Here is a 27,844-nt window from a genome sequence, read left to right as displayed (position 1 = left end):
TTATAAGAAAACTCCCTCCTATAGCTTTTGATTATTTGACAATACTATTTAATAATTGTATATGTAATGGATATTTTGCAAATAGTTGGAAAATAGCAAAAACTTGTCCAATACAGAAGAAACCAAATAATTATGAAATAAATAATGTTAGACCTATATCACTACTATCAAATTTAGGAAAGCTTTTTGAAAAAATTACTCGTTTTAAAATGGATGTGAATGTGGATACTTCTTATATTCCAAATCATCAATTTGGTTTCAAAAAAGGTCATTCTACCAACCATGCTCTATTGAAATTTCAAAACGACGTTGTAAAGAATTTAAGGGAAAAAAGATGTACTGTTGCGGTGTCCCTTGATATAGAGAAAGCGTTTGACCATGCTTATCATGATGGTATTATATTTAAAATGATTAATATTGGTTTTCATCCATTCATTATCAAATTAATAAAAAACTTTTTTGAAAATAGAAAATTCTGCATTCAACTGGAAAACGAATATTCTGCTTTTGATGATGTTCGTTGTGGTGTTCCACAGGGTTCGATTTTAGCGCCACATTTATATAACATATTTATTCATGATTTCCCACATGAATTTAATAATTCAACTGGTATATTATATGCAGCTGATTCATTACTTTATACTCACGGTATCTCCCCGAAAGATACCTTAAACTCAATTTCATTATATTTAAATGAAGTTAATAAATTTTATAAATTTTGGGGAATAAAAATCAATGTGTCTAAAAGTGAGGCTATTTGTTTAAGGAATGCGTCCGGTAAATGCAAAAATATTCCTGAAAGCAAGAAACTTAAGTTGTTGTTAGATGGTAATGAAATCGCAATTGTAGATAATCTTAAATATTTGGGTGTACACTTTAATAAACTTTTTAAATTTAATCGTCATGCTAGAATTTTTCTCAATAAAGCCAGACGTATCAAAATTTCACTTGGAAGATTGTTCAATAGTAAATATTTACCACAGAAAACAAAATTATTAATTTACAAAGTAAGTATTAGACCAGTGCTTCTTTATGCCTTTTCAATTTGGTTTATTATTTCACCAACGGTGATGAAAGAATTTGAAATTTTTGAGCGAAAAATTCTAAGGCTTTGTGTAAATAAACATTTTGAAGATACTAATAAAAAATATTCAAATCAGTATATTTACGAGTTAGCAAATATTAAACCTTTGGCTACATACGCTTTTGGTTTAATGAAAAGTTTCATTGACTCTTTACACTATTTGGATAATGAATTAATCCTAGATGATTTGAACGATCAAAGTGGTTTAAATTGGTTTAATACCAATTACTACTCACCATTAGGTTATGTGGAACATAAAGTTGCATACGTTAATAGTACATTGCCAAAATTCTATGTTTCCAAAATTCAAGGTGCTCATAGAGGTTGATTTTTTTATTATTATAATAGCTATGTTCAATATCTAAAAGTTGTTACTAGTTAGTAACAATTGTTACTGGAAAAGCGTTCATTAACTCAAAAAACTAGCAAGTAGAGAAAAAATCAAGAGTGTATAAATTTTAGAGAGTGTTCTCTCGTTGCAAACTATTACAAGTTCTATTTTTAACTCGTAATAGTTAGCAGTTTATATTTCATATGTTTTGTGTTATTGTTTATTTATTTACAATTTTATTTTTGTGGTGAAAAAATGTAAAAAAAAAGAATTTTCAATCAAATTGAAGAAAATGTGAGTATTTATACATTTTGGAAGGAATAAAATAAGAAAATTGTGTGTATAAATAAATTGTTACTGGAAAAGCGTTCATATACTTTTTACTATTTTTCAGAATTGAAGAGAGTAATTTTGTAAATTTTGATTTTATTCTCTCGTTGCAAGTATTTACTGGGAAAGTAAATGAACAGACCTAATATTTTTAGTTTTTTTTTTTTACTTTAGCTTTAAGTTTAAAAATTTTAATAAAATTTTCAATTTATGTTGTGCCGGGAGCAAGCACCAACCACACTCTATTATAAAAAATTTTATTCTTAACCGGACAAGTTTGTTGCTTTGAAACAATATATTGTATTAAAACAACACATTATAATATTAAGTTTTCTTATATTCAGATCCATTATACCTATGATATGTATGAATATTTAAAAGTCTCAAATAAACTTAACTTAACTTAGGTTCTATAGAAAATGTTGTCAAAAGCCTAACTCTTGGAACAAAGAATAATAACTCTTGGAACAACAAAATACATGCTAGTCAATGTATTTTGTTGTTGTGTCAGACATATGATTTGTTTAATTTTTGTTTTACAAAACGGAGTGTCTCGTCTCTATGTATAATTCTCTATGAATGCAACTTGCAAACGTTAAAGTGAAGTAAAAAATTATATACATATGTATACTTTTAGGAGTGACAAATAAATATTTTCTTCATAAGGTTTGTGTTTTAAACAAATTGTAAGTTGCACCTTAAGGCATGTCATGTTTTTGTAGCAGCACGTTTTTATGAAAGCTGAAGTGGCAAAACCAAGGCGATACGAAGTGGAATATGCGATTATTTTGGTTGTATTCAACACTTTTGACAAAATTGGATAATTGCACTATGCAACAAATGATGACTTTTGGAAAAACACACGGTCATGACAGTATAGTTTGGCGATTTTGGTGACCAATTTTTTTTACGGTATCACCAAGTCTAAATTAGCTGTTTGCCAAAAACTGATGACATCTTTTAGAGGCCCATAAAAACAAATTGGTCATATATAGGGTTTCACTACCCTTTGGTAGTAGATTTTAACCTTTACCGTCATGAACGTGTGTTTGTTCACTTTTTTTCACTGCGGAATTTATGATGTGGAGCTCTTGGCCTAGTCAAAAAGCAGAAGAGCATTTTTTGTCAAACAGTTCTATTTATAATAGCGGTATTCACAATGTAGAGTACTTGGCATAGTAAAAGAGCAGAAAAGCTATTTATTGACAAACATTTAAATTTTTAATGTATTTTGTTTTAGGTTTTTGATATTGTGCTCTTTTACTTCATTACCAGGCCAAGTACTCTACATTGTGAATATCGCTAATGTATTTTGTTTTTAGTTTGTGCTCTATTATAACATTACCAGGCCTAGTACCTAGTACTCTTTTGTATTTCTTTAAGTTTTCTTCTAACCCTTTCCGGAATGGGTTTTATTTTGAAAACAGAAATACATATGTATTGCGGACATTTTTGCATATTCAAAAAGATATGGAAAAAAATCATGTTCAGCATATTAACTTAATATTATTAAGAAATCCTGAAATCGTCTCTTATCCTGGGACATATAGATAATCCGAATAAGCATTACAGTTATTCAGCTTTCTAGGGGTAACGGAGGCCAGTGCGTGGCACTTCAAAGTAGGTCACCTCGGGTTTCACAATTTTAAAAAAAAATCGCCAAAATCCATATATGATCCGAATGAGCTGAAATTTAAAATATAAGTAGTCCTTGAGGAAATCTACAAAGAGCTATATAGGTTTATTTATATATATTTTTTTGCTCGATATATTTTTGGTTTTTTAGATATGGAGGGTCAAAATTTTGTTTAATAGTTATCTATAAAAAGTTACACGCATCCAAAGTTGGAACATGTAAAAACGGCAGTATTTTTTTCTTTTGTAGAAAAAATTTTCTTCGGGACTATATAAATTGTGTATATGATCCGAAAAGACTACTTAATGAAAAATCATGTAAAGTAAAACTTGACTCTTTTAAGCGGACCTAGTCCCCATCAGACCTATACAAACTTAGCCAATTAAAAACAAAATAAGTAGACACATTTTTACGTTTTAAGAATTTTGGTATTTGAAAATATAAAATACCATTAATTAAAGGACACTTGGATCTACATTAGTTCTAAATTGTTATGATATCATTAACCGTTAACCGGGTTATAGGTCTTGCTGAGTACATAACAAATTGTGTCTAAAAATTGCAGAAACACCCTTAAATTCAGAAGATATTCTAAAAAAACCGTTTTTAGTGATGTTCGTCAACTTATCGACCTGTAACTCAGTCAGTTTTTGCCCGAATTTAAATGTTTTAACGGGTTTGGAAATAAAATTCATTGCGCTTTAAAGTGACGCGAATTTTTTTATACATTTGCATATCGGCTAGATCATATGGCCGATCTAGCCGATTTGCAAATGTATAAAAAAAGCAGCTATATGAAATAGTGCCCCAAATCATATGAAACTTGGCAGGTCATCTTTGGAGTATAAAAAATGTATACAAACCAAATTTTAATTCAATTGCTTTTAAATTAGAGTTTATGTCAAAAAAAAAAAACGGAAAGAAATGTTAAAAAAAATCGAATAAATTTATTTTTTAAAAAATTTTATGAATTTTAAAATTGAAGGAAAAGATCTTATATTGATTAAACATTTGTGTTTTATTGTCAAAAAACATAAATTTAAAAAAAAAATTAACTATTAGTGCTTTAAACCGGGGTCACCATTTATGAAAGTAAAATTTGCGTCACCACTGGCGGATTAAAAATATACAAACACAAATATCAAAATTTAACAAATAATAAAAAAAACGTAAGGTTGCTCGCTTTCAAAGCATTTTGACAGATTTACAAAAATTGTAACGAAGATATTAAGAAATCACTATAAAAACAATATACATGGATATCAATTGTCGAAACAATGGATGAGAAAGGAAGAACCATAGGAAATGTGATGGTATTTTGAGTCCCAATGATAAAACTGCAACAAAATTTTTTTTTTATTTGCCGCAGTCTTAAATAGAACAAAACACTCCACTATTGTATGACTTTTTGATATTTCTATTTAAATTTTGGAAGACGAATTTATTTAATTGTTTAACTATACATACATACATACATGATGAATGCTCCAAAATCTCCAATGCTCTCCATAGAGATTTTGAAACATAATTTAAATGTTAAAAAAGTGGGTTTTAAAGTTGTTTGTAGAATAGAAACGTTTTGAGAAATTTATACGGAACATCCTCTCCCTACTGATCCTGTAAACATTGGCGCACATGGATCGAGAATGAAAAATATTATGCTACTAATTATTAAAAAAAAGTTTGAAGTATTAGTCGTTTTAAAAGATGAGACGAATCAATTGATTAAATTCGAAAATTAATGCTATAATAACCAATTTTAATTTATGAGCTCAATATTTGTTTTACTTTTTATATATTTTATTAATACAACTTTAAAATAAAACAATAACCAACTATTTTTAAGTGCATATTTTTATATTTTAAGAGCATATATGTATATTTTTTGATTGCCCTGGTTATAAGTATTGCTTTTGTTAAGAATATCTAAAAGAAAACTTTTTTGATTTTAGTCGCTTTGCATTGCTTATTTTGATATGAATGCTAATAAAAATGTATAAAGGAAATTTAGTTTTTAATAAAACATGGTTTTAATTATTTAAATCGGATGAAAATTTAAAAAGTTATTCATTCAACTTTTCATTAACACCTTTTTTAGTATTTTCTCCCCCAGCGCATTTAAATAAAAAAACTATGTATTCAAAACAAATATTTGTACAATTTTGAATTTACAAGGTTCAAAATTTTTCGAAAAAGTTTAATAACTTTTGCAACTATAAACCAATTTTAACCAGTAATATCTCATTTTTGTCTATATAAAATTGTCTTTAAAAACAGTGTCTTTAAAAAAAACTGAGCAAAACAAAATACGTTTTCATAGAAAGAAATTAAAATTGCTGAATTTGAAAAATTACGAAATGTGAAATTTCCTAATAATATATCTTATAGTTCCCAAGATACCGAATAATTTCCAAAAATAAAACGTTTCTAAACCCCTGTTTGGTGTAGTGAACGTCTTAAGAGAAGTATCAAGATTTTTTAAAATCTCAGGATATATTTTATGCCAAAAGCATGATATACAATTAAAAACTAACAAAAAATTTAAGCCAACTATATACATATTTGAGCGATAGTATGTAGCATAAAAAATACAGTCTTGATAAAATTTAATTTTACGTCAAACCACAAAGATAAAGGGCATACTTTTACACATCAACATTATTTATAATTAAAATTTTAAAAAATAAATGAAATAATACTTTTAAAAAAGGTTTTCTTATATCCTCAATACATTAAAATGTTTTGTTTCTAATTTTGTTTTCCAAGAATGGTTCATGACTTAAATGCAAATAAAAGTAACGATAATTACCGTTAATTTGGATTATTGATTAACAAATTCTGAAATTTCATATTCGAGAAAGTTTTAAGAAAAACAATAGAAAAACAAGTAGGAAAGTATGGTCGGTCAAGCCCGACCATATAATACCCTACACTAAGTAAAAGAGCAAAAAAAGTTTTCTTTTAAAATTTCATTAATTTATATTTTTGATTGATTTTCGGAAGTGGGTCCTCTATGGGGGCTATGACCAATTATGGACCGATCACCATAAAATTAGGTCGTGTGATTTATGTCTATATTAAAGTTAACTATGTTGAATTTTTTGTGAGTATACCAACATTTTTAAGCGATTTATGCACTTTAAAGTGATTTTCGGAAGCGGGTCTATATGGGAGCTATGACTAATTATGGACCGATCGTAACAAAATTTGGTGACATGAATTTTGTATATATAAAACTTATTTGGAGCGAAATTTGTGTAGATACATAGATAAATTAAACATTTATGACCGATAAAGTTCAATTTCGAGGGGACATTTGTATGGGGGCTAGGTGAAATAATGGACCGATTTCAGCCAGTTTCAATAGGCTTGGTCCTTGGGCCGAAAAAGTAATATGTACCAAATTTGATCGAAATATCTTCAAAATTGCGACCTGTACTCTGCGCACAAGGTTTACATGGACAGCCAGCCAGCCAGCCAGCCAGCCAGCCAACCAGACGGACGGACGGACGGACGGACATCGTTTAATCGACTCAGAAAGTGATTCTAAGTCGATCGGTATACTTTAAGGTGGGTGTTAGACTAATATTTTTGGGCGTTACAAACATCTGCACAAACGCATAATACCCTCCCCACTATGGTGGTGTAGGGTATAATTAGCGTTATTCACAATGTAGAGTACTTGGCACAGTAAAAAAGCAGAAAATCTATTTATTGACAAACATTTCAATTTCTAATGTATTTTGTTTTTATTTTTTTGATATTGTGCTCTTTTACTACATTACCAGGCCAAGTACTCTACATTGTGAATACCGCTTTTATTTCTTTCCACACTGTATATCTACGTACAGTAGCCCAAGAAAGTCTACATACAGTAAAAATTATTATGTTACTTTAATTTAAAGCAGTTTTTTTTAGTTTTTATTTTGTGAGATATATAATAATCATGGCTTATGTCGATTATAGCAAAAAAAATTCAAATAACGCCCAAAATTTCACCGTTATTAGAGTTATTGATTCTGAGTAAAATAACGAAAAAATTATTCTGGGTCACGCCTATTTTTGGGTGGGCGGGGCTATTAAGTTTCGTAATATTTTGAACCTTATAAAAAACCTAAAAAAAATTTCGTTATTTGACTCAGAATCAAAAATTCTAATAACGATGAAATTTTGGACGTGATAGGAAATGTTGCTAAACCCGACTTAAGTGACGTTGTTTTAATTTTTTTTGGTGTGAATTTATTTTTTTAACAAATATATTTCATTACTTTTAACTTACAAATACAGCTTTCAACGAAAGAAATTTAATTTGAATTCCTGTATGTATACTTTATTGGACTACTGTATGTAATTGATTCTACTTAAAACATAAACTATTTGAAAAGTACCAATCGCAAACAAAATTAGTACTTTTTGGACTCGTTTCATATAGATGAAACAACTCATACAGAAATATAATCGCTATATGCATAATTTAACTTACGAGTAAATTCTCATCAAACAAGTTCGTTTGAACGTTGTGCGCTGTGTTACCACATGTCAAATTTTATCTTAAAAAAAGCTTTTGGAAATTTATACAAAAAGGATTCACTGTTTTTAGTTTATTAAAAAATATTTTTTACTGTTAACATAAACTTATGGTATTAGTACAAAACGTTGAAATTTTAGTTGAGCTTGTAATGGCTTATTAAAAAAGTTCAATTTCGAAACCTATATTGAGGATTTTGCACCTGTTAATATAATGAAAAGAATCAAAAACCTACTCCCATTTGTGTGCTTCTGTACCAAATGATATGAATTGTATTATTATACCTTTATATAAGAAGTTTATTATCAAAAATTTTGGAGAATTTTACTATAAGTATTAAAAACAAAAATTCATGATAGTTAAAAAGCACGCGATTTAAGTATTTTTTTTAAATTTATATGAAATATTATGCTGGAGGATGTATTCAATATTTTAAATTTCGAAATACATATAATCTGAAATATTTAAGGATATTTTTTGATGTTACAAAAGTTAATTATCAAGGCAATGATTTTCATGCACTAAAAAATATGCGCTTATAATATGCACTATAAAGAGAGAAAATATGCACTAAAAATTACAAAAATATGCAATAAAAACAAGTTTTTTATTTGAAATATATAGGAGAAATAATGGACCGATTCTAACCAAATTCAATAGACTTCGTCCTTGGAGCAATAGAAAAGATTGTACCAAATTTTGACGAATTATCTTTGACAAAAAAACACGATTTCGTTACATCATATGTATACATTCGGCTGTAAATGAAGACTGTTCTGCAGGTATTATCGAATTACTTCGTTAGCAAGAGTTTAATGATTTATTGCAAACATTAATTTTCTGACATTAGAGTGGTAGGATGAAAGATCTGGTGTATAAATACTAGAATGGGATACTTGGGGTATACATTGGTCTTCCCGAGACAAAAATATTGATCTATCATACTTCAAGATCTTACTGTAAATGGCAAAGATTTAGCGAGAAATGTAAAATGGCGACCCCTACGTTCGGGAAAAAAATTGTTCGTAACTGTCAGAAATACACTATATTGGAGAGTGTACGGGGAATTTTTTTTAGGTACGGTCTAATGTACAGTGTACGCTGATATAAAACTATATCCAAAAGAAAATTAAATATGCAATAAAATGGAAAAATATGCTAAATACATGCATTTAAAAGAAAAATATGCAAAATATGCATTTATAACAAAATATGCAACAACAAATCGATGCCATTTTGTTGCAAATTCTTCGATTTGGAAAGATAAATTGTCAAAAGATAAATTGGCCAAACATGCATTTGCATAGAAATCCTTGCCCTGTTAATTATGCTTTATAAAATTGTAGGTCCTTAAAATATTTAAATCTCCATAGGATTTTGGTATCACGCTAAGTGAAAGATTTCATTTGACACTAATATTGATGGTATTCATACTTGGCTGCAGTTATCTGAAGGCATAATGCTACTTTATCGGACTTTATATTTTAAGTCTCACAACGATTTTTTACGATATTCTTGTATTACGACTTTTATCCCATTTTGGTTTCATTTGAAAATATTACCAAAATTATTTATAGGCTATATATGGTTAATTTATGTGGGACTTATGTGCTGTTTTTCTATAGCGAACGAGTATATCTATAGGTTAGAAACTGTTAGTACAGCTGTAACATTTATCACACTTTCAAGGTACATATAATTTTACATTTCAACTTTTAAATTATCATAAGAGGTGAGAGTTTAGGAACATAATATTTCATTTACATATCACTGATTTGTTTACATTTGAAAACACAAAGAATTCTGAATTAAGTTTTTGGATATTTCCCATATACATATCACTCATTTGCTGCAACAACGTCATAACTCAAAATCACGGTGTTTTGAACTGAGTAATACAAAATATGCGCCGTTCTTTAGTCTTTCATATAGTTTTATCCGTTTTAAAAAAAGTCAATTATTTTTTTTATGAGAGTGTTTTTTGTTGTAAACGTCAAAATTAAAATTCATGTTTTCTCGTATATTTGACAAGTAAAAATTTTAATTAAATATATATTAGAAAGATAGTAATATCTACTATTCAGGTTTTATTTCTGAAATCACATCATTTGTTGAATTATTTAAGAAATAGTAAAATATTTTTCTCGAAACGACTTTTTTTGAATTATGACGTTGTTGCAGCAAATGAGCGATATAAAGAATAATTTAAAATTTTTTGGTCAGATATGAGGTATTCTAAACTTTATGATAATGACATAATTATAACAAAGCATTTTTTAAATAACAATTTCCATACAAAAGATGTAAAATGTTCAGTTTTGCTATAATTTGTTCACTGTTTTAAATAAAAGTACAAAATATGGGGATTACATACTTAAAAATAATAAAAAAAAGTTTTGGAAAAAATATATGGCAACACTTCTTGTGCGAAGAAATTATCAATCAAACAAAACATGTTGTAAGGTTCGAAGACTTATCAACAAACAGAACACAACAAAACTCCTCCAACCACATAACCAACCAACCAACCCATAACAGACCGCATCAATGTGTATTTTACAGATACGAAATTTAATAAAATGAAAAAATGCTAAAAATAAACAAACCGACGAATAAAAGCAAAACAAACACATGCAGAGAACATGATTCAAAAACAGCTGATTAAGAGACGGTTGTCAGTAGTGTATCGATGTCTTTCAGCTGGAGAAGTACACGCAAACAATCCATAAAATACATTTAATCACCAGAGTTTTATTAAATTAATATTAAACAAGATACAAAAAGCTCAAAAAGTACACACGCTGACAAACCAACAAACGTTGTCTGTCGTTAAACGTAATTAATTTATTTACATTGTGGAGTGAATTTTAAAATAAATACAGTTTTTGGACAAATTTCAATGTCAAAGAGCGATACTTTAATTCAATTTACCAACTGTCGCCTGGTGCGAAATCATCAATTGATAAGAGATGACCTGTGGATACGCAATGGGCGTATTGTTAATCCGGAGCCAATATTTTTCGATGAAAAAGCTCTAGCCCATACGAAATACGATTGTAAAAATGCGATAATTGCTGCCGGGTACATTGACCTTCAAATAAATGGTAAACAAATTGTTTTAATTGTTCTTAATTATTTCGTTGTTATTGTTGTTGTTGCTATTGTTGTTTGTATTGTAGTTGGATTTTTATTGAAATTGTGTTTCTTGTTTGTATTATTCCTTCAGGGTTCCCAGATTTTTTTCATATCTTATCCCCAAAAAATTACTATTTACCTCCAAAAATACCCATTCAAATTTGTTTAAATGTTTATTGTTTCAATTAATATAATCTTTATTTGTACCGTTAAAACAAAAAAAGTGGGAGAATAATATTAAAAAAGTTTAACTTTTATGTTATGTTTACATTTTTAAAGATTGAAAAACTGTTTAATAAAAGTGTGATACATATTCTTTAGTGTGTTCTTTCTGAATGTATACTACAAGTATAAATAAATCGAAATTATATCAATACCTGAACGATTTCTTATTAAAAAATTCCTATATCATTAAGTTTAATAATTTAGTAAGATGTACATCAAATCCCCAAAGTAAAATTTTTGACAAAAAAATTACCGATTTGGGTAAAAATCTGACAACACTGTCTTCCTTTATCATTTGCTTTTTGCGCTCTTATTGAATGACATGCATTTGTTTTTATACAGTGTTGTCAATTGAATAGTTTGAATGTGATTTTTAGTCCTAATTTGTTAACAACAACATTTTCTACCTGTTAACAAAAATATGTGATAATTTTTTTTGGATGGACAGATATTTTCTTGAATTTTTCTACAGTTTTAATTTCATGAAAATCGGTACTTTTAATTTTCTATATCATTTGGTATGAAAATGCGCTTTTTTTGTTTTTTTGCATCAGCTTTACTTATAAAAAAGTTATAAGCTGATTAAACCAAGTAAGAAGTGTGTTCGGTCAAGCCCTACCATATAATACCCTACACTATACATAATTTATTATCGTGAATGATTTTCGGAAGAGGGCAGTATATGGGAGCTATGACTAATTACACAGGTCATCAGCAAAAAAAGGCTTCACAAACCACTATATAGATTTAATACAACATGGTTACCTAAGTACAAAAATGGTAAAATCTTTAAATTCTATGGATAGATTTTTTTAAAATTTTTTTTTTCTAAAATTGGGAATTTTTTAGATGTTTCTCCACATAATTTATTATAACTAAAAAAGGGTTAGTCCGATATTATTGAAGTAAACTTAGAAAAGTTCAAATTTACATAACCTTTAGTCTGTTTATATATTGCATTTTAATCGGCTTAGTAGTTTCGGAGTTATAATAACAAATTGAAGAAAAAATATATTTTTTACGTGAAAATAGCAAATGTTTGTGTTTTAAAAAACTCATGAAAAATCGAAAACGGCAGAACTTGTTCAGGTTTATTACTTTGTCGCAAAGCCTAATATAATACCAACAAAATAAGATATCGAAGATAAAAATCGATTGATTCTTTTCGAATTTATTCACAATTAAGTGAATTCGCTCATTTTCACAAAATTTTACTTTTTTGTTTGATATGCTTAAAACTGAGTAGTTAATGTTCTTCTTTCGATTGATTGAATGTTGAAGACATTTTCCCCATGCTATGTACAAATTTTTACATATATATATTGCGTTTTAATCGGCTCAGTAGTTTCGGAGTTATAATAAATAACAAATTGAAGCAAAAAATATATTTTTTATGTAAAAATATCCAATTTTTTTGTTTTAAAAAAATCATGAAAAATCGAAAATGGCAGAAATTGTTTAGATTTATTGCATTATCGCAACGTGTAATAGAACAAAATTACATATATAGAAATTTGTGTAGATGTATGTACTAGGGTATTCAATCGATTAACCGATTAATATTGGAAGGTTAACTGTTCGAATAATTTAAAATTGCCGATTTTCAAATAACAAATAAACCGATTAATTTGTGTCGATTAACCGAAATTACTTTTTTTTGCACTTTAACATTGTATTTATTTTTCCATTTCAAATTAAAATAAAAAAGATTTAACCCTTTCGCTACAAGTTTTAACTGGAGGTGTTAATAGATGTTTTAAGTTTATCATATGGTTGGTATTGATATCAATATTGATTGATATTAATATTAAGGTCCTACGTGTCCTGGTTTATCCGTTATACCAAATTAAATTTTTAGTCCTGCAAGCTTATCTTATAATATAAAAACTAAAAAACTGAGATATTGGATATTCCTTATCATGCTTTCGATTTCTCCAACATCTACAATCAGCGAGAGAGTTTTTTTCCAAGTCAAGTTTTATTAAATCTAAGTCCCCATTTACACTGTAAGATTTTTTGCGCTTAAGATTTTATTATTCTTCTTTAAACTTGCATTCGCGTTTACACAGAAAGATTTTTATTGCAGACAGTTTGCACATTAATGTGCATGTTTGTGTGTATGTAGGTATTACGAACGAAAACACAAAACGAATTGCAAGTACATCAGAGTGTGTGTAAACGCGAATGCAAGTATAAAGAAGAATAATAAAATCTTATGCGCGAAAATTCTTACAGTGTAAATGGGGACTTAGTTTCAATATGTTTACTATTGAATGACATTAAAATTTTTAAATTAAGCGTAAAGAGCACTTTTTACAACTTTGATATCTTTAGTGACCCCCACTGAAATTTTCCGGCAAACATTTTCGTGGAATACTTTAATCCTTAAATGTCATTTTTGAAATGACATTTTTTTTGTTTTTTTAGCCCTAAAGGGAGGAGCTAGAGGTTTAAGATCTTCCACAAAAATTATCCCTTATAAAACTCCACAATATAACTATGACAATAAGAATTCTCTCAAACATTAACTTACAACATTTTTTCACTTAGTATAATGCTCCCTTCGATCAAAAATTTAAAACTTTGACCCACTGTAAAAAAAAACTCTGGCCAGTTGGACTATAAGTGATCTACTACTGATTCTGTTCTAAAAATACATGATTTGAAATAAAATTGCTACAGAACTAATAGGGCCCATACACAACACCATCATGATTGTGCAATCACGTGATTGTGCCAGCTGATTTATCATGTATGAGCTTATGGTGTGATTGTACCAGCTTTATCAAAATAGTTTGATATTTTTTGATTGAACCAGAATGATTGAATCGTGTTTGTAAAATTAGATCATAAAATTTAAATCGTCAAGACATAAACAACAAAAAATTAAATATGAATGCCAAAGAAAAAATATTTTGGGGAGAATTTGTCGAAGTTTATAAAACAATGCCTTGCCTATGAATTAAAAATCGAATGTTACAGTAAAATGGTAGAAAATTGAAAGAAGTGGGCAAGAGCAAGAATGGTAAAAAAAAATCAACGTTTTTCGAATACTGCAGGAACAGATGATGTTTTGGAGTCTTCGTTGTGGTATTACGATAAACTCCATTTTTGGAAGATCAGGAATGTTCGAGAGAAGAAAAATGTGCCATCTTCTTTTAGTTCTCCTTTGTTTTTTAGATTTCTTCATGCAAACACGTTTTCTTTGATAATTTTTCGTTTTTGTTTATCATTATTCATTACAAACTTTTCCAAACTATTTTTTGGTAAAAAATTAATTTTGTACCAGCATGCTGAAGTAATGTGTGCTGATTGCTCAATAATGATGTTGTTGTGTATGGGCCCTATAATTGTTTGTATTTTATTTAAGGTAGAAAGAAATATTTCGATAAAATTGTTGCACAGAAGTTGAGTTACATTTTTGTACTAAAAATAGAAGGAAATTTATGACAATTCTTGAGCAAGAATGAGAGAAAAAGTTAACAAAATATTATTTCTAGCATTATGAGTGGGGCTTAATAGCATTAAACAATGCATTTTATTAATTTAGTGATAAAAAGTGATAGATAATACGTCGTAATAGTAAAATAAGTCTGTCGAAGACGACCATATGATACCCTACAAATACATGTACTCATAGTATATCTAATTATTAAGAAGCGTTAAAGAATACATAACGGCTTAAGCTGTGGTAAGCAATTACAAGACAGCCTGTGATTCGAATTCGTTTGGTATACCTTAATGTTGGACCTTTATTTTTGAGCGTTACAAACATCAGCATAAATGCATAATACCCTCCTAACTAATAAAAAAGTACTAAACGAACTGATACCATAAGTATTTCCGTATTATATAGACTCTAACAAAACAGAATTGTTACATGAGAACTCCTGCATATTTTTATACCCTTCAGCTTCGTGAGAAGGGTATATATAAGTTTGTCATTCCGTTTGTAATTTCTACATTTTTCATTTCCGACCCTATAAAGTATATATATTCTGGATCCTTATAGATAGCGGAGTCGATTAAGCCATGTCCGTCTGTCTGTCTGTCTGTCTGTCTGTCTGTCCGTCTGTCTGTCTGTCTGTCTGTCTGTCTGTCTGTCTGTCTGTCTGTTGAAATCAATTTTCTGAAGGTCCCAGATATCTCCGGGATCCAAATCTTCAACAATTCTGTCAGACATACTTTCGAGAATTTTGCTATTTAAAATCAGCAAAATCCGTCCATAAATAACGGAGATATGAGCAAAAATCCGAGACAACCTCTGAAAATTTCATCAAAAAACACAATGTATTGCATGCTTTGACAAAAAAACAACAAAACGTATGCATGGATGTGCAAGCTTTGTGTATTTGGTTTTTTTTTGTGTTTTGTTTCTTTTGGCGTTGTTGTTGTTTTTTATACAACTAAAGTTTAGTTTGGTTGTGTGTTGGTTTTTTTGACAAAAAAACAACAAATCGTATGTTTGGGTGTGCATGCTTTGCGTTTTTTTGTTTTTTTTGTGTTTTGTTTCTTTTGGCGTTGTGGTTGTTTTTTATACAATTAAACGTATGTTTGGATGTGTGTTGGTTTCATTGCCTTGCGTATTTTGTTTTTGTTTTTTCTTTTGGTGTTTTGTTTTGTTTCGTTTGGCGTTGTTGTTGTTTTTTGTGTTCTTGATAAATTTAGGATGCTGTACGCTGAAAGTGGGCAATGTACATACATACATATGTATATACTAATTATAAAAAATAAGAATGTATCCACAACAAAGGTGAAGGGTATATAAGATTCGGCATAGCCGAATATAGCACTCTTACTTGTTTTCGTTCACTTTTGTATCACTGTATTATGGACGCAGCTACACGCAGAGAAAAAACATGGTTTTGGTAAATATAATCTAAGAGCAACATATTATGAAAAGATTTACGATTGTAGTTCAAACATATTAAGATCATTGTTAGTTTGTATCATAATATGTAAAATGATCATAATATTAAAGCAATTAAATTATGACCCAAAGTAATCATATTATCATTAAAAGTTATTTTTAGGAATACAAAATTTAATGTTAATAGCTTCTAGTTAATAAAATTTAAATATTATTAATAAATTCACAGAAATTTATTGCTGTTCGCTTTAGTAATTAAATTAAAATAACAACAATTTGTGTACGACCACAATATATTGTTACAAACCATGTCGAACCATGATTTTTCTCTGTGTGTATAGAGCTCGCAACATTTGTACAAGATGGTTATTGTACATTAGGTTGGCTCTTATTTTGCGCTTTTTAAAATTGTCTAAAATAGTTCTTAGTCATCTAAAAACCAAATGCTGCAAATTTTAGCAACATCGCATAGCGTTTTGCTATTGAACATTTTATTTGAAATTTTAAGTTTTGGGTCAGATTTTTCTAAAGTCGTTAACCCATTATAACTTTACTCTTTAATCATAAAATTGTATGCATATATACATATAAATGCAAAATTTTTAAAGATTGTATCTCTTATGGGTTAGCGTGTGGACAGATTTGAAATTGGTGCACTTTGCGTAAGTTAGAAAAAAAATTGGACAAAATTTGTTAATATTATTTCTTAAAAATATATTTTGTACCCTTGGATTGCTAATTTACATGTTCGTAATTTTAAATATCTAGAACACTGTTAACTTTTTAATAGCTGAGGTCAAAATTATCCAATATAAACCCGGCAAAAACTTACATTACACTCTTCACTATTTATACATTGGCATTTTAACTCATTATTTTAACATGATAATGTCATTGGAGTCCTTAAAATTAATTCTTCATTTATATCGCGAGTAGAGTCTTTCTTTTCCCGCACTTTTTCATTTCCCGGGAAATCGGGATTAATTTTGAAATTTCCTGGGAATTCCAGCCTAAACCAAATTATTCAATTTTAGGAATGTATACTTCGGATGAATTCCAAAATGTATGTATGCAATGCAGTCATATCTTTATCAAGACAAAGCATGCAAACGCGTAGTTAAAATTTAAAAAAAAACTTATACTGCCTGTTTTTACTTTTTCATACATTTTGCGATATGAAACATTATCAAAGTTTACACGGTTGCGTTAAGAATCGCTCGACTTTTTAAGGTTGCATTTCATACATACATTTTGGAGTTCACCCTTCTTTAAAAATCTAAAAAAGTCTTTGGTTTTAAAATGTAATTGGATACAAATAAAAAATAGAATAAATATAAAGAGATAAACTGACTCGATTTCTAATTTTGGTTATATACAAACCTGCTACCATTTGCATCGAAATGGCTTCAATATCTATTCGATTTTGTTCTACCTTCGTTATATTCCAATTAATTCTGTTAATTCGCAAAAAATAAATATTTTATTTTTTTAATTTTGAATTGGCAATGGTTTCGAAAAGGTAATAGTATATGTTTATCAGATTAAATGTCTGTCATTACAAAACTACTTCAAAGTAATGCAGGTATAAATGCCGAAATAAATGAAGTTTGTTTGTTAATATAAATTCGAATGAACATTGAATATTATAATAAAAAAATTCATAAACTATTTTTATTTTGAATTTTTTTTTCAAATGTTTTGAAATGTTATAAAAAGTACTTCAATTCGCAAGAATTTATCTATACAATCGTATCTCTATAGATTAGATTATTTGGCGAAATATAATCAATCAGTTAGTTAACTGACAACGAGTGGTAGTTAAATTGTTCAATACTTGAAAATAAAACTCTTAAAAAAGTGCGTCGAAAAAACGGGAACATGCTGAATTACTACTACACTGAACTAAAACTACATACATATATGCAATACATGGTTAAAGAAAAGCGATATTTTTATTAAGTATTTATTATTCTTTTATTTTTTAAGTATAATGCGTTAAATATTTGTATGTTCATTCAAAATTACCCTTTTTACCTCTTTACATTATATACACACCGTTACAAAAGTATACATACGATCGACTTATGGGGCTTTTTTTAAAAATTAAATATTTTTCAAACAAAAAACATATTGCTTGAATTTATGTTTTCTTTTTAATGCAAAATGCTATTGAAATAAAGTGTAATACAATTGTAATTCAAATTCTTGACTATTTGCATTCAACTTGAATTCCAGTAAAAAATGCTTATTGGGTATATTGCCAATGTACAGAATTGGCCTTTACATTGTTTATAACTTTAGTTGACGTTTTATTTGAATTTTCATACATATATTGAAAAACTAAATGCTAAACAAAATATTCCGAACCAAATTGCAATAGAATGAATCTAATTAATTATTTGATATATTGGATTGAGATAATAATTTTCACAATTTTCGTACATGACACTATTTTCTCCTAGTTCTATCTGCCCTTGATGTACATATGTATATTACAGTATGTTGTCGGAAATTTCATTAATAATGTAATCTTTATTATAGGATGAAAATAGATTTTGAGTAAATAAAATACTTATTATGAAAATATGAAATGTGGTTCAGGGGGCTTATCTTATCACACAAAATGTCGATGATCTATTGGACATCTTTTACTTACTTAATGAACTAAGTTGCATTAAATGTATACTTCTGTTCTACTTATTGTTTAAATACAACAGAAACATATCATTCAATGCAAGACCGTCATTACTCAATATTTTAAATTCTCATAGAAAAATTATTTTGATGTTTAATGTGCTGTTTTTCTATAGCGAACGAATACTTTGAGTGGAAATTTAACATGTGTTTTGTTATTGTAGAAAAACAGCACATAAGTTTGTATTTGAATAATTCATCCCAAGTAATTATTTTGTCTTGTTTTGAGAGTTTTACGATAATAAATTAAATTTTCACCCGATATCTACAGAAAAAATAAACATTTTAAAAGATTTGTATTCGATTAATTGAAAATAGGCCCTTATATAAAGCTAGGCCTATTAACCCATTTATTACCGCCGTGTGTTTGAACACACGTTTATCATTTCTTAACTTTGAGTATAAAACCCAGATAAATATAAATAATTAAATGTATGAGGCGTTTATATTAAGGTTTGGTCTCTTAGCAACAAAAAAATATTTTTGGAAAATTTTCTCAAGCCTCCCCCCATTTCATAAGTGGTGATTGAAAAAGGGTACAAAAATGGACTCTTTTTAAATTAATTATATAATATATATAAAAAAATCTGAATTATTATATACATATGTATTGCCGTGTGTTACCAAATCTCCAAAAAGGAACCTAAGGCCATTTACCCAGCGTGCTGGTGAATATACAAGCCGCTAGGTGGCAGTAAATACCGGCGTGTGTTTCACCACACGTTGGTACTGATAGTAACATTGGTAATTAAATATTTTTGTAATTACGACACAACCGATCTAATGGTAACCTTGGTTTACGTCTAACTACTTTGAAACATTGCTAATATAATTTCCAAAATACATACCATAAACAACATAAATACACAGAAAAAATTATATTTCAATTCAAACATTTATCCCATATTGAACTGGTTTCAATTATTTCATAATTAAATCAAGTATTCATTTGCTCAAAAACAATATTTCTTCATATTTTCTATTTAATTTTGAGTTTTGAATTTGATTAAGAATTAGTTTTTTCTGTGTAACTAAAAAAAAATTGTACCGAACAAAAGATTTCAAAACAGTACCAACGTGTTGTCAAACACACGGCAATTTTCAGAAAAACTCAGGAACGTCATAAGACGTTCCAACGTTTAAATTTCGGGTAATTAATGGATTAACCGATCCTCACAGAATTTAGCAGAGTGATTTCTGTCTATAGATATGAAACACATTTTTTGGAAGAAGTATGTAGTAATGGTTATCTGCCGATTCTACATAGATTTTATATCCTTTTAGTAATGAATTTAGTGCTCAAATTTCGAAGAGAGCTTATCGAAATAATGTGAAGGTTTTTATAATACTACATCGCTGATCATTTTAAAAAAGGGATGTCCAAAGCTAAACCTGATAAGGCACTGCTACACGTTCAACATATATTGTGATATTTGGATCGCGATCTATTGTAATTGACCACGCAAAATTAGGTTATTCTGCTACACGTTCAATAAATATTGCGATACTGGATCGCGGTCAATATATATTGAACGTGTAGCAGTGCCCATATAGAATTGGTGAGAGAAAGAGAGCTGCACTGAAAGAAAAGTTCAGTAAACTAAATAAAAGATGTCAATATTTTTAAGGCTTTATTTGTTAACAATAATCGAGTCAACAATCTTAATCAAATTGTTTGCAACATATTATCATACCTCATTAATTAAGAGTTCGATATTAACCATTTTCGTCAAATTTGTAAATATTTAAAATATGTATATTATTTTTGTTGGCTTGTTTTATTACGTTGTTTTGATTAACATCTGAAAAAAATTGTTCACAGAAGTAAATTGATGTGAAAAACCAGACAACACTTCAATGATTTTTTAAAGTTCTAAATATATTAAACAATCCAAATATTCATTTCAGTGATCATGAACAAAAATTTAAAAAAAAAATTAAAAAATAGCAATACATCCGCTTAGTGTGTGCATTCGTCGGTGTCTCAGTGACTACTAAACAAAAGAGAATAAGAATATATGTGTTTTTAGTCTACGCGAAAGAACAATGAAATGGACATCAAATCGGACAATGCTAACGAAAATATATTTGAAATATTTGTATGAAAATCACTCAGTTTTCAAATTATTTTACAGTGTTTTTCATACAAAAATTTGTTGTTTCTGAATTAGATGGTTACATTCTTAAGTACCCGGCAATTTAATTTCTATGATATAATACTGTATGGTTTACCCATGGCATTTTCAAAACTCTGATTTGAAATTTGTCTAAGTTTTATTAAATAAACAATTGTAAAACTTAAGGATTGCTGTTTGGGATCTTATTAAGGATATATAAAAAATTAAATGCAAAACAATAATTAGGTTAATATCTCTCATAATTTGAACTTAAAAATAGTTACTGTGTCTCTATTTTAATAAAACAATTTTTAAATTTAATGAACCAGACCAAAAGAGACTGAACATTTTAGCAAAATCGGGAATGCCAGAGCATTTATCCTCAGAATCAATTGTAGCGTTTGATTAAACTTCTCTGAAAATTACATTTTATTTGCAATTAATACTTTAATGCACTTGAGTTCAAAATAAGTCCAATTTTTTAAAACGCTTATTGTGCTTTTCACATCATTTAATCAAAATTTATCATACGTTACAAATATCTATACTGTCAAGTTATATTTGGAAATGATTCATTTATTTACAGGTGGTTATGGTGTGGATTTTTCGTTTGATACCGATACCGTTGAAGAAGGAATCAATAAAGTGGCAAATGGTTTGATTAAAAATGGCGTAACATCATTTTGCCCCACACTCGTTACTTCGCCACCAGAAACTTATAGAAAAGTTATACCTCGTATACCAAGAACAACTAAAGGTGCTGGCATTTTAGGACTTCACTTGGAGGGGCCATTCATAAATACGCAAAAGAAAGGAGCACATCCTGAAGATTGTATAAGAGACTTGGATGAGGTTGTATATTTGCACATTACATGGCACATAAAAATAATCTTTAAACTAATTTTACATTTTTTATAATTCAAGGGAATGAAAACCGTGATGGAAATTTATGGTTCATTAGACAATGTCAAAATCCTTACCTTGGCACCGGAAAAGGATTCTAGTGGCCAGACAATTAGAACACTTACCAATATGGGTATAACGGTGGCATGTGGCCATTCGATGGGCAATTTAAAAGATGGAGAAGAGGCAGTTAAAAACGGAGCATCCTTAATAACACATCTATTTAATGCGATGTTACCGGTACGTTATTTATTAACTAACCCAACAGAACTGTATTAGTTCTGGAATGCATGCATATTAGACCATCTCAGTTTTTACACTTTTTTCGAAATTTCTTCATGAACATCGATTTTCTTAATCTACTCTAAAAACAAAGAATTTTGGTGTATAACACTTAAATATTGATGAACGGGAAGTGGTCTCTCAAATCGTTTCTTAATTTTTTTAGGCAAAATGCTTTTTTCCAAAAAATGGAAAAATCTTGCTTTAGCTATTTGCCTCTAACTCAAGCAGTTGAACTTAATTACATGCATTAGAAAGCTAATTACATTTCCAAGTGTTTCTTAAAGCAACATTGCCATTTTGTTGGATGGTTTTTTATTTATAGCATGACAAATGCTATACGAACTTATAATATTTTTTTATTTTTGCTTACCTTTTCCTATATAAAAATTGAATAAGGCAAAATTTTTATATTCTGTAAATGCAGTATGGTAGGACGTTTTAATATAAAGATTTTGGTGTAAACAACAGTAGTAGAGTGTCCAAAAAACCGGCAAATTTGAAAAACCGGTTTCCGGTTTAACCGAAAAAGTGTGTTTTTGAAAAAACCGGTTTTGATTATTGCCTTTTAAAAAAGACGGTTAAACGGTTTCGGTTTTTATCTTCAAAAAAAACCGGTTTATATCAAATTTTTATTTAATATGAAAAAGGTCTCCTTATATTTATTTTTGTTTGTAGACGCTAATAAGAAATTTGTTAAGAATTGTGTACTAAATCTTCGGAAGTTTAGCATTTTTGAATTCCTAAGGCTCTATCTTTATGCAATTATTTTATATCTTTTACGAAATATTGTCAAATGCTATAATTTTCTATAAAATAAATCAATATTTTTAAAAATGGTATCATAGTTTTTCATATATATGATTGAATGAGCTTTAGAAAATATATTTCATTAAAACCGGTTAACCGTCTTACAAAAACCGGTTTGTCAAAAAACCGAAAAGTTAAAAAAACCGAAACCGGTGGAGTTTACAAAGATGAAAAAACCGGTTGACCGGTTTTCGGTTTTGGATACTCTAAACAGTAGCATTCTTTTAAGAAAAACTGCACTTTTAGTTGAAATGATGAAAAGTAATTATTTTGATATATATATTTACTTGTTAAATATATCTGCTCTTCATCAAAATAAGATTGTATAAAATGTAGGAACCATAATAAAAATGTGTCAAACTAGCTTAAAAAGAAAATTAGTCGCAGCTAACTTCACAGACATTTTTTTGCGATTAGCTTATCTTTTTTTGATCCAAGACATCCACTAAATACGTTGGACGAAATGGCATCCGCTTTAAATAGTCCAAGGGACCAGCAAAAATTGTTTCGTTATAAGTGTTTTTTCAAAGAAGCTAACCTCAAAATCGTTGACTTGGTGTCAGAGAACACAAAAATGTTTTTCGATATTATTGGAATCAATTATGACTTTATTCAATGTCCATCTTATTGTTGGCGCGAAAATGAAAATTTCCAAAAAATTTAACAGTTTGCAATAAACTTAACAGTAGTTAACGACACTGCTGAGCGCGCAATTGGCCTTCTAAAAACCGTCAACAACACACTAGTGTTGGAAAACAGTGAGCAAAATGATTTGATTCAAGTCATCGAGCATTTTCACAAAACGCATCCAAACTCCAACAAAAGTACAATTTTAGCAAATTTGAAAAAATAAAAATCCAACCTCAATCTCTTCTTAATGTATTTATGAAATTGAAGGAAATTTACAAATAAACAACTTTAGTCATTTCATCTAAAAGTGCAGTTTTTCTTAACAGAATGCTACTGTTATTTACACCAAAATCTTTATATTAAAACGTCCTACCATACTGCATTTACAGAATATACAAATTTTGCCTCGTTCAATTTTTATATAAGAAATGGTAAGCAAAAATTAAAAAAAAATTATAAGTTCGTATTTGTAAATCTGAATTTGTAATGCTATACATAAAAAACCATTCAACAAAATGGCAATGTTGCTTTAAGAAACATTTAGGAAATTTAATTAGCTTTCTAATGCAAGTAATAAGGTTTAAATCCGTTAAGAACCGCTTGAGTTAGAGGCAAATTACTAAAGCAATTTTTTTTTAATTTTTTTAAAAAAATGCATTCTGCCTAAAAAACGAAAAAACGATTTGAGAGACCACTTCCCGTTCATCAACATTTAAGTGTTATACACCAAAATTCTAGGTTTTTAGAGTAGATGTTCATGAAGGAATTTCGAAAAAAAATTAAAAGTGAGACGGTCTAATGCATATAGGCAGTACTGGTTCCAGTTTGCCATTGCTATTAATGAACAAAAGTTCTACGGAAACGCTAAGAGGCCCGTACACCTTCTTTTTAATGGTTCTGGAACCAGTTCATTAATAAATGATTTCTGCTTGAATATTTCACCCTCGGAACTAGTTCTAAGGAAGTGATAAGTAACTAACACCCCTTCTTAAGAATTGTTCTAGAATTAGTTTTTCAATTAATGTTTTTTATTCGAAATTGTCATATTATGAACGAATTCCGGAAAGCAGTTAAGAAATTGTTTGTTTCCATAATAAAATCCTGTTGAATAATATTTAGAAACGGATTCGATATCAATTCTTAATTCTATTAATTATCCTAATACATCATATCTTCCATTTTTATTATTCATCGTTATTTTTTCTAGTGAATCCATGAAGTTATTTCAAAACTAGTCTGTGTTCTATAGAACTAGTCTATAACCAATATGTTACTAGCTCTTATAAAATTCTACAGAATTTCTTTAGATTCACAATATTGTTCCTCAGAACAGGTTCTAGAAGTAGTTGGTATATCACTAGTTGTATGGATGTTATCAAAGAATCTGAAGTTGTTCTGGTTATAGTCGTTCTAGAACTAATGATTTTGGAATAAGTTCTAAAGATTTTAATGGGAATTAACTTAATTTACCAACATAGTATTTTACCAAAATTTTAGTTAGGAATTATCTTTTTTCAGGTTCTTATGTATATAAAATTTCAAATAGCCAAGATTTAATTCTATCATTTTAAACCAAGGGTCCTAGATATTTTTTGTATTAAATATATCATCGTTAATCATTTAATTAATATAGAATTGTATATTAATCTACTAATTTTATATTTTAAATACATATGTATACTTAAGTTTCATCACCGTGATCCCGGTTTGGTTGGACTTCTGGCTTCAGATGAAATTCCTGATGGAAACACTGTTTATTTTGGTCTTATATCCGATGGAGTTCATACACATCCCACAGCCATGCGGATCGCATATCGAACACATCCTGATGGTTTAATTTTGGTCACAGATGCCATCTCAGCATTAGGTCTACAAGAAGGAGTCCATCACATTGGACAACTAAAGATGGAAGTAAGAGACTCCAAAGCATTTATTGCCGGAACTAAAACTCTATGTGGTAGCATTGCGCCCATGGATGAATGTGTACGAATTTTTAAAAAATCCACAGGTAGATTTAAAATTTGTATTACGCAAGACCGCCACAACTCAAAATTTTTGATTGATTTACTGAACCTATTCCGAAAAAAGTTACAGTTTGAATTAAAAAATAACTTTTTTCCGCAATCATATTTGCATGAGTTGTGACGAATACTTGTATAAAGTGAGCTTTATGTATTCCTTAATAATATTAACTTTATTTTGTTTTAGGATGTTCTACTGTCTATGCGATCGAAGCTGCCACACTACATCCAGCCAAATGTATAAAAATTGAGAAATCTAAGGGCACTCTTTGTTTTGAAAGTGATGCTGACTTTATCTTATTGGATGACGATTTAAATGTTTTATCTACCTGGATTAATGGTCAATGTGTTCACTCCAATGATGACATTAAATTTGAATGTTGTTAATTATAATCAACTCAACCAATAGCGTCTTAGTTAATAATTTTGTATGAGCATTTGATGTTAATATTGAGTAATTTTTGAAAATGTGTATGCTAGTTAAATAAAGCATAATGTTTTGCATTTTTACAGTAATAAACTAATGTGCTGTTTTTCTATAGCGAACGAGTACTTTGAGTGGAATTTAACATGTGTTTTGTTATTGCAACAAAAACAAAATACATGTAAAACGTCCACTCAAAACGTTCATTCGCTATAGAAAAACTGCACATAAATCATTTTTATATTATGTACATTGATTTTGTCATACCGCGTGTAACACATCGAAATATTAATTTACATGGAGAACATTTCCAAAAGTGCATCTGAAAATTGCATTTGCATCATGAATGCATTAGCGGAGTTCACAATCTTGTGCAAATGGTCTTGCATCATTGTAAATGCATTGCATTTTTACTTTACGCTAACAAAATACATATACAGAAATACGACATTGCAATACAAATGCACAAGATACATATTTTATTTTAAATTATCGTAAGATACGAATATTTAAAGATTTACAATAAAATTCTCTGCGAGATGTTAAGTATTCCCTAATTAATTTGACACGTAATAATTATAAGGTATTTTATGTATATATTAATGGATAAAAGGGATGTTGCCTAGTTTTCAAAAAATGCATTTTTGATAAATATGACAAAAATGCTTTTTATTGAGTTTTTTCGATGATACAAATTTTTCAAATTGAAATTAAATTTGCGAAAAGTGGATATAGAAAACGTCTTTTCCTTTTGTCAAGACTACGATTATAAGCTCACATCCGGTGTTGCAAATTTTTGGTTGATCCATAACTGTCCCAAACTTATAGAAACTGCTGCACAGAGCCCAGACTTTAATGCAATTGAGCATCTTTGGGAGGAATTAACTAGGAGAATGCATCAAATAAAATTTAACAGATAAAAAGAGTCCTTACGGGAAGCATGGACTTTAAAAATTCCGGAATCGATGGTAAATTCGATTCAAAAGCGATTACAGGTCATTCGAGACAATAAAGGATATGCAACTAAATATTTTACTTTGTCCGATTTTATGTTTGGCGCAAGAAATTGAGTTATTTTGGTTTTTATGAAAAAGTTTACAGTTTCAATTATGCAAATTTTAGTTTTTCTTATTTTTTGGAGATATACTAGGTATGTGAAGTGTAACTAGAAGCGAAAAAAACAATTTTTTTGGTACATCCTTTTATGTTTATGGCACATTTATATCAGACAAACTCTTGTCCGATTTTGCGTTTGAGTCACTATATATAAAAATGCAAAAATAAAATCAAATTTTAAAATTTTTTATCAGGAATCCCACAATTCCCGCGATTTGAGAATGTTAGCCCTTTATTTAAAATATTTGATATAAAGTTAGCTTTTCAAAAAGTATAAATTCCTTAATATGTATCTTAGATATTTTTCAGCTAACTTAAAAATAAAAAGTACTTTTTGTTGAGAAAATCAGGAAATATTTGCACTCGCTGTTGTCAAAAAACTGGAGTAGGATGGGTAAAAATGTTGAAAATTGAATTTTCAAATGTTAATATTTCCTAAGCTATAAGACATATACGACGATATTTTTTGTAGTGCTTGACGAGGATATTTTTACTTAATTCTAAAAACTTGGTTACTTTATATACATATTTAGATTATTTTGGCAACTATAAAAACTTCAACAAAACTATTTGCAAAATATGTATGTACAGTTACGAACAAGAAAATAGCAGTAGCACTAGGAAATTTTTTTGAAACGGCGTTCAACGTCTTTAAAAATGTTAAACTTAAAATTTTGTTTATACCCATAATCGGTCAAGCCTGTAAAT

At 28.8% G+C, this 27,844-nt stretch overlaps 1 protein-coding gene across 1 annotated transcript; it reads left to right on the top strand.

Moving 5' to 3' along the window:
• Positions 1-10,703: 10,703 nt before the first annotated feature.
• LOC135957447 (N-acetylglucosamine-6-phosphate deacetylase) lies at positions 10,704-26,266 on the top strand. Its single transcript, XM_065508189.1, has 5 exons — positions 10,704-11,013; positions 21,537-21,802; positions 21,875-22,093; positions 25,262-25,583; positions 25,784-26,266. The coding sequence occupies exons 1-5, from the start codon at positions 10,809-10,811 to the stop codon at positions 25,981-25,983; spliced, it is 1,212 nt and encodes a 403-aa protein (XP_065364261.1). The 5' UTR covers positions 10,704-10,808; the 3' UTR covers positions 25,984-26,266.
• The last annotated feature ends 1,578 nt before the right edge of the window (positions 26,267-27,844 follow it).

Source organism: Calliphora vicina, chromosome 4, assembly GCF_958450345.1.
Source record: "Calliphora vicina chromosome 4, idCalVici1.1, whole genome shotgun sequence".
Classification (NCBI taxonomy): domain Eukaryota; kingdom Metazoa; phylum Arthropoda; class Insecta; order Diptera; family Calliphoridae; genus Calliphora; species Calliphora vicina.
This window is presented reverse-complemented; position numbering and strand designations above follow the sequence as displayed.

Excerpts from the sequence above, each read along its gene's own strand:
- LOC135957447 (XM_065508189.1), top strand. The coding sequence starts at position 10,809 with ATGTCAAAGAGCGATACTTTAATTCAATTTACCAACTGTCGCCTGGTG. Across the intron at positions 21,803-21,874 it reads GTATAAGAGACTTGGATGAG|GGAATGAAAACCGTGATGGA; the intron begins GTTGTATATTTG and ends TTATAATTCAAG. Across the intron at positions 22,094-25,261 it reads TATTTAATGCGATGTTACCG|TTTCATCACCGTGATCCCGG; the intron begins GTACGTTATTTA and ends TGTATACTTAAG.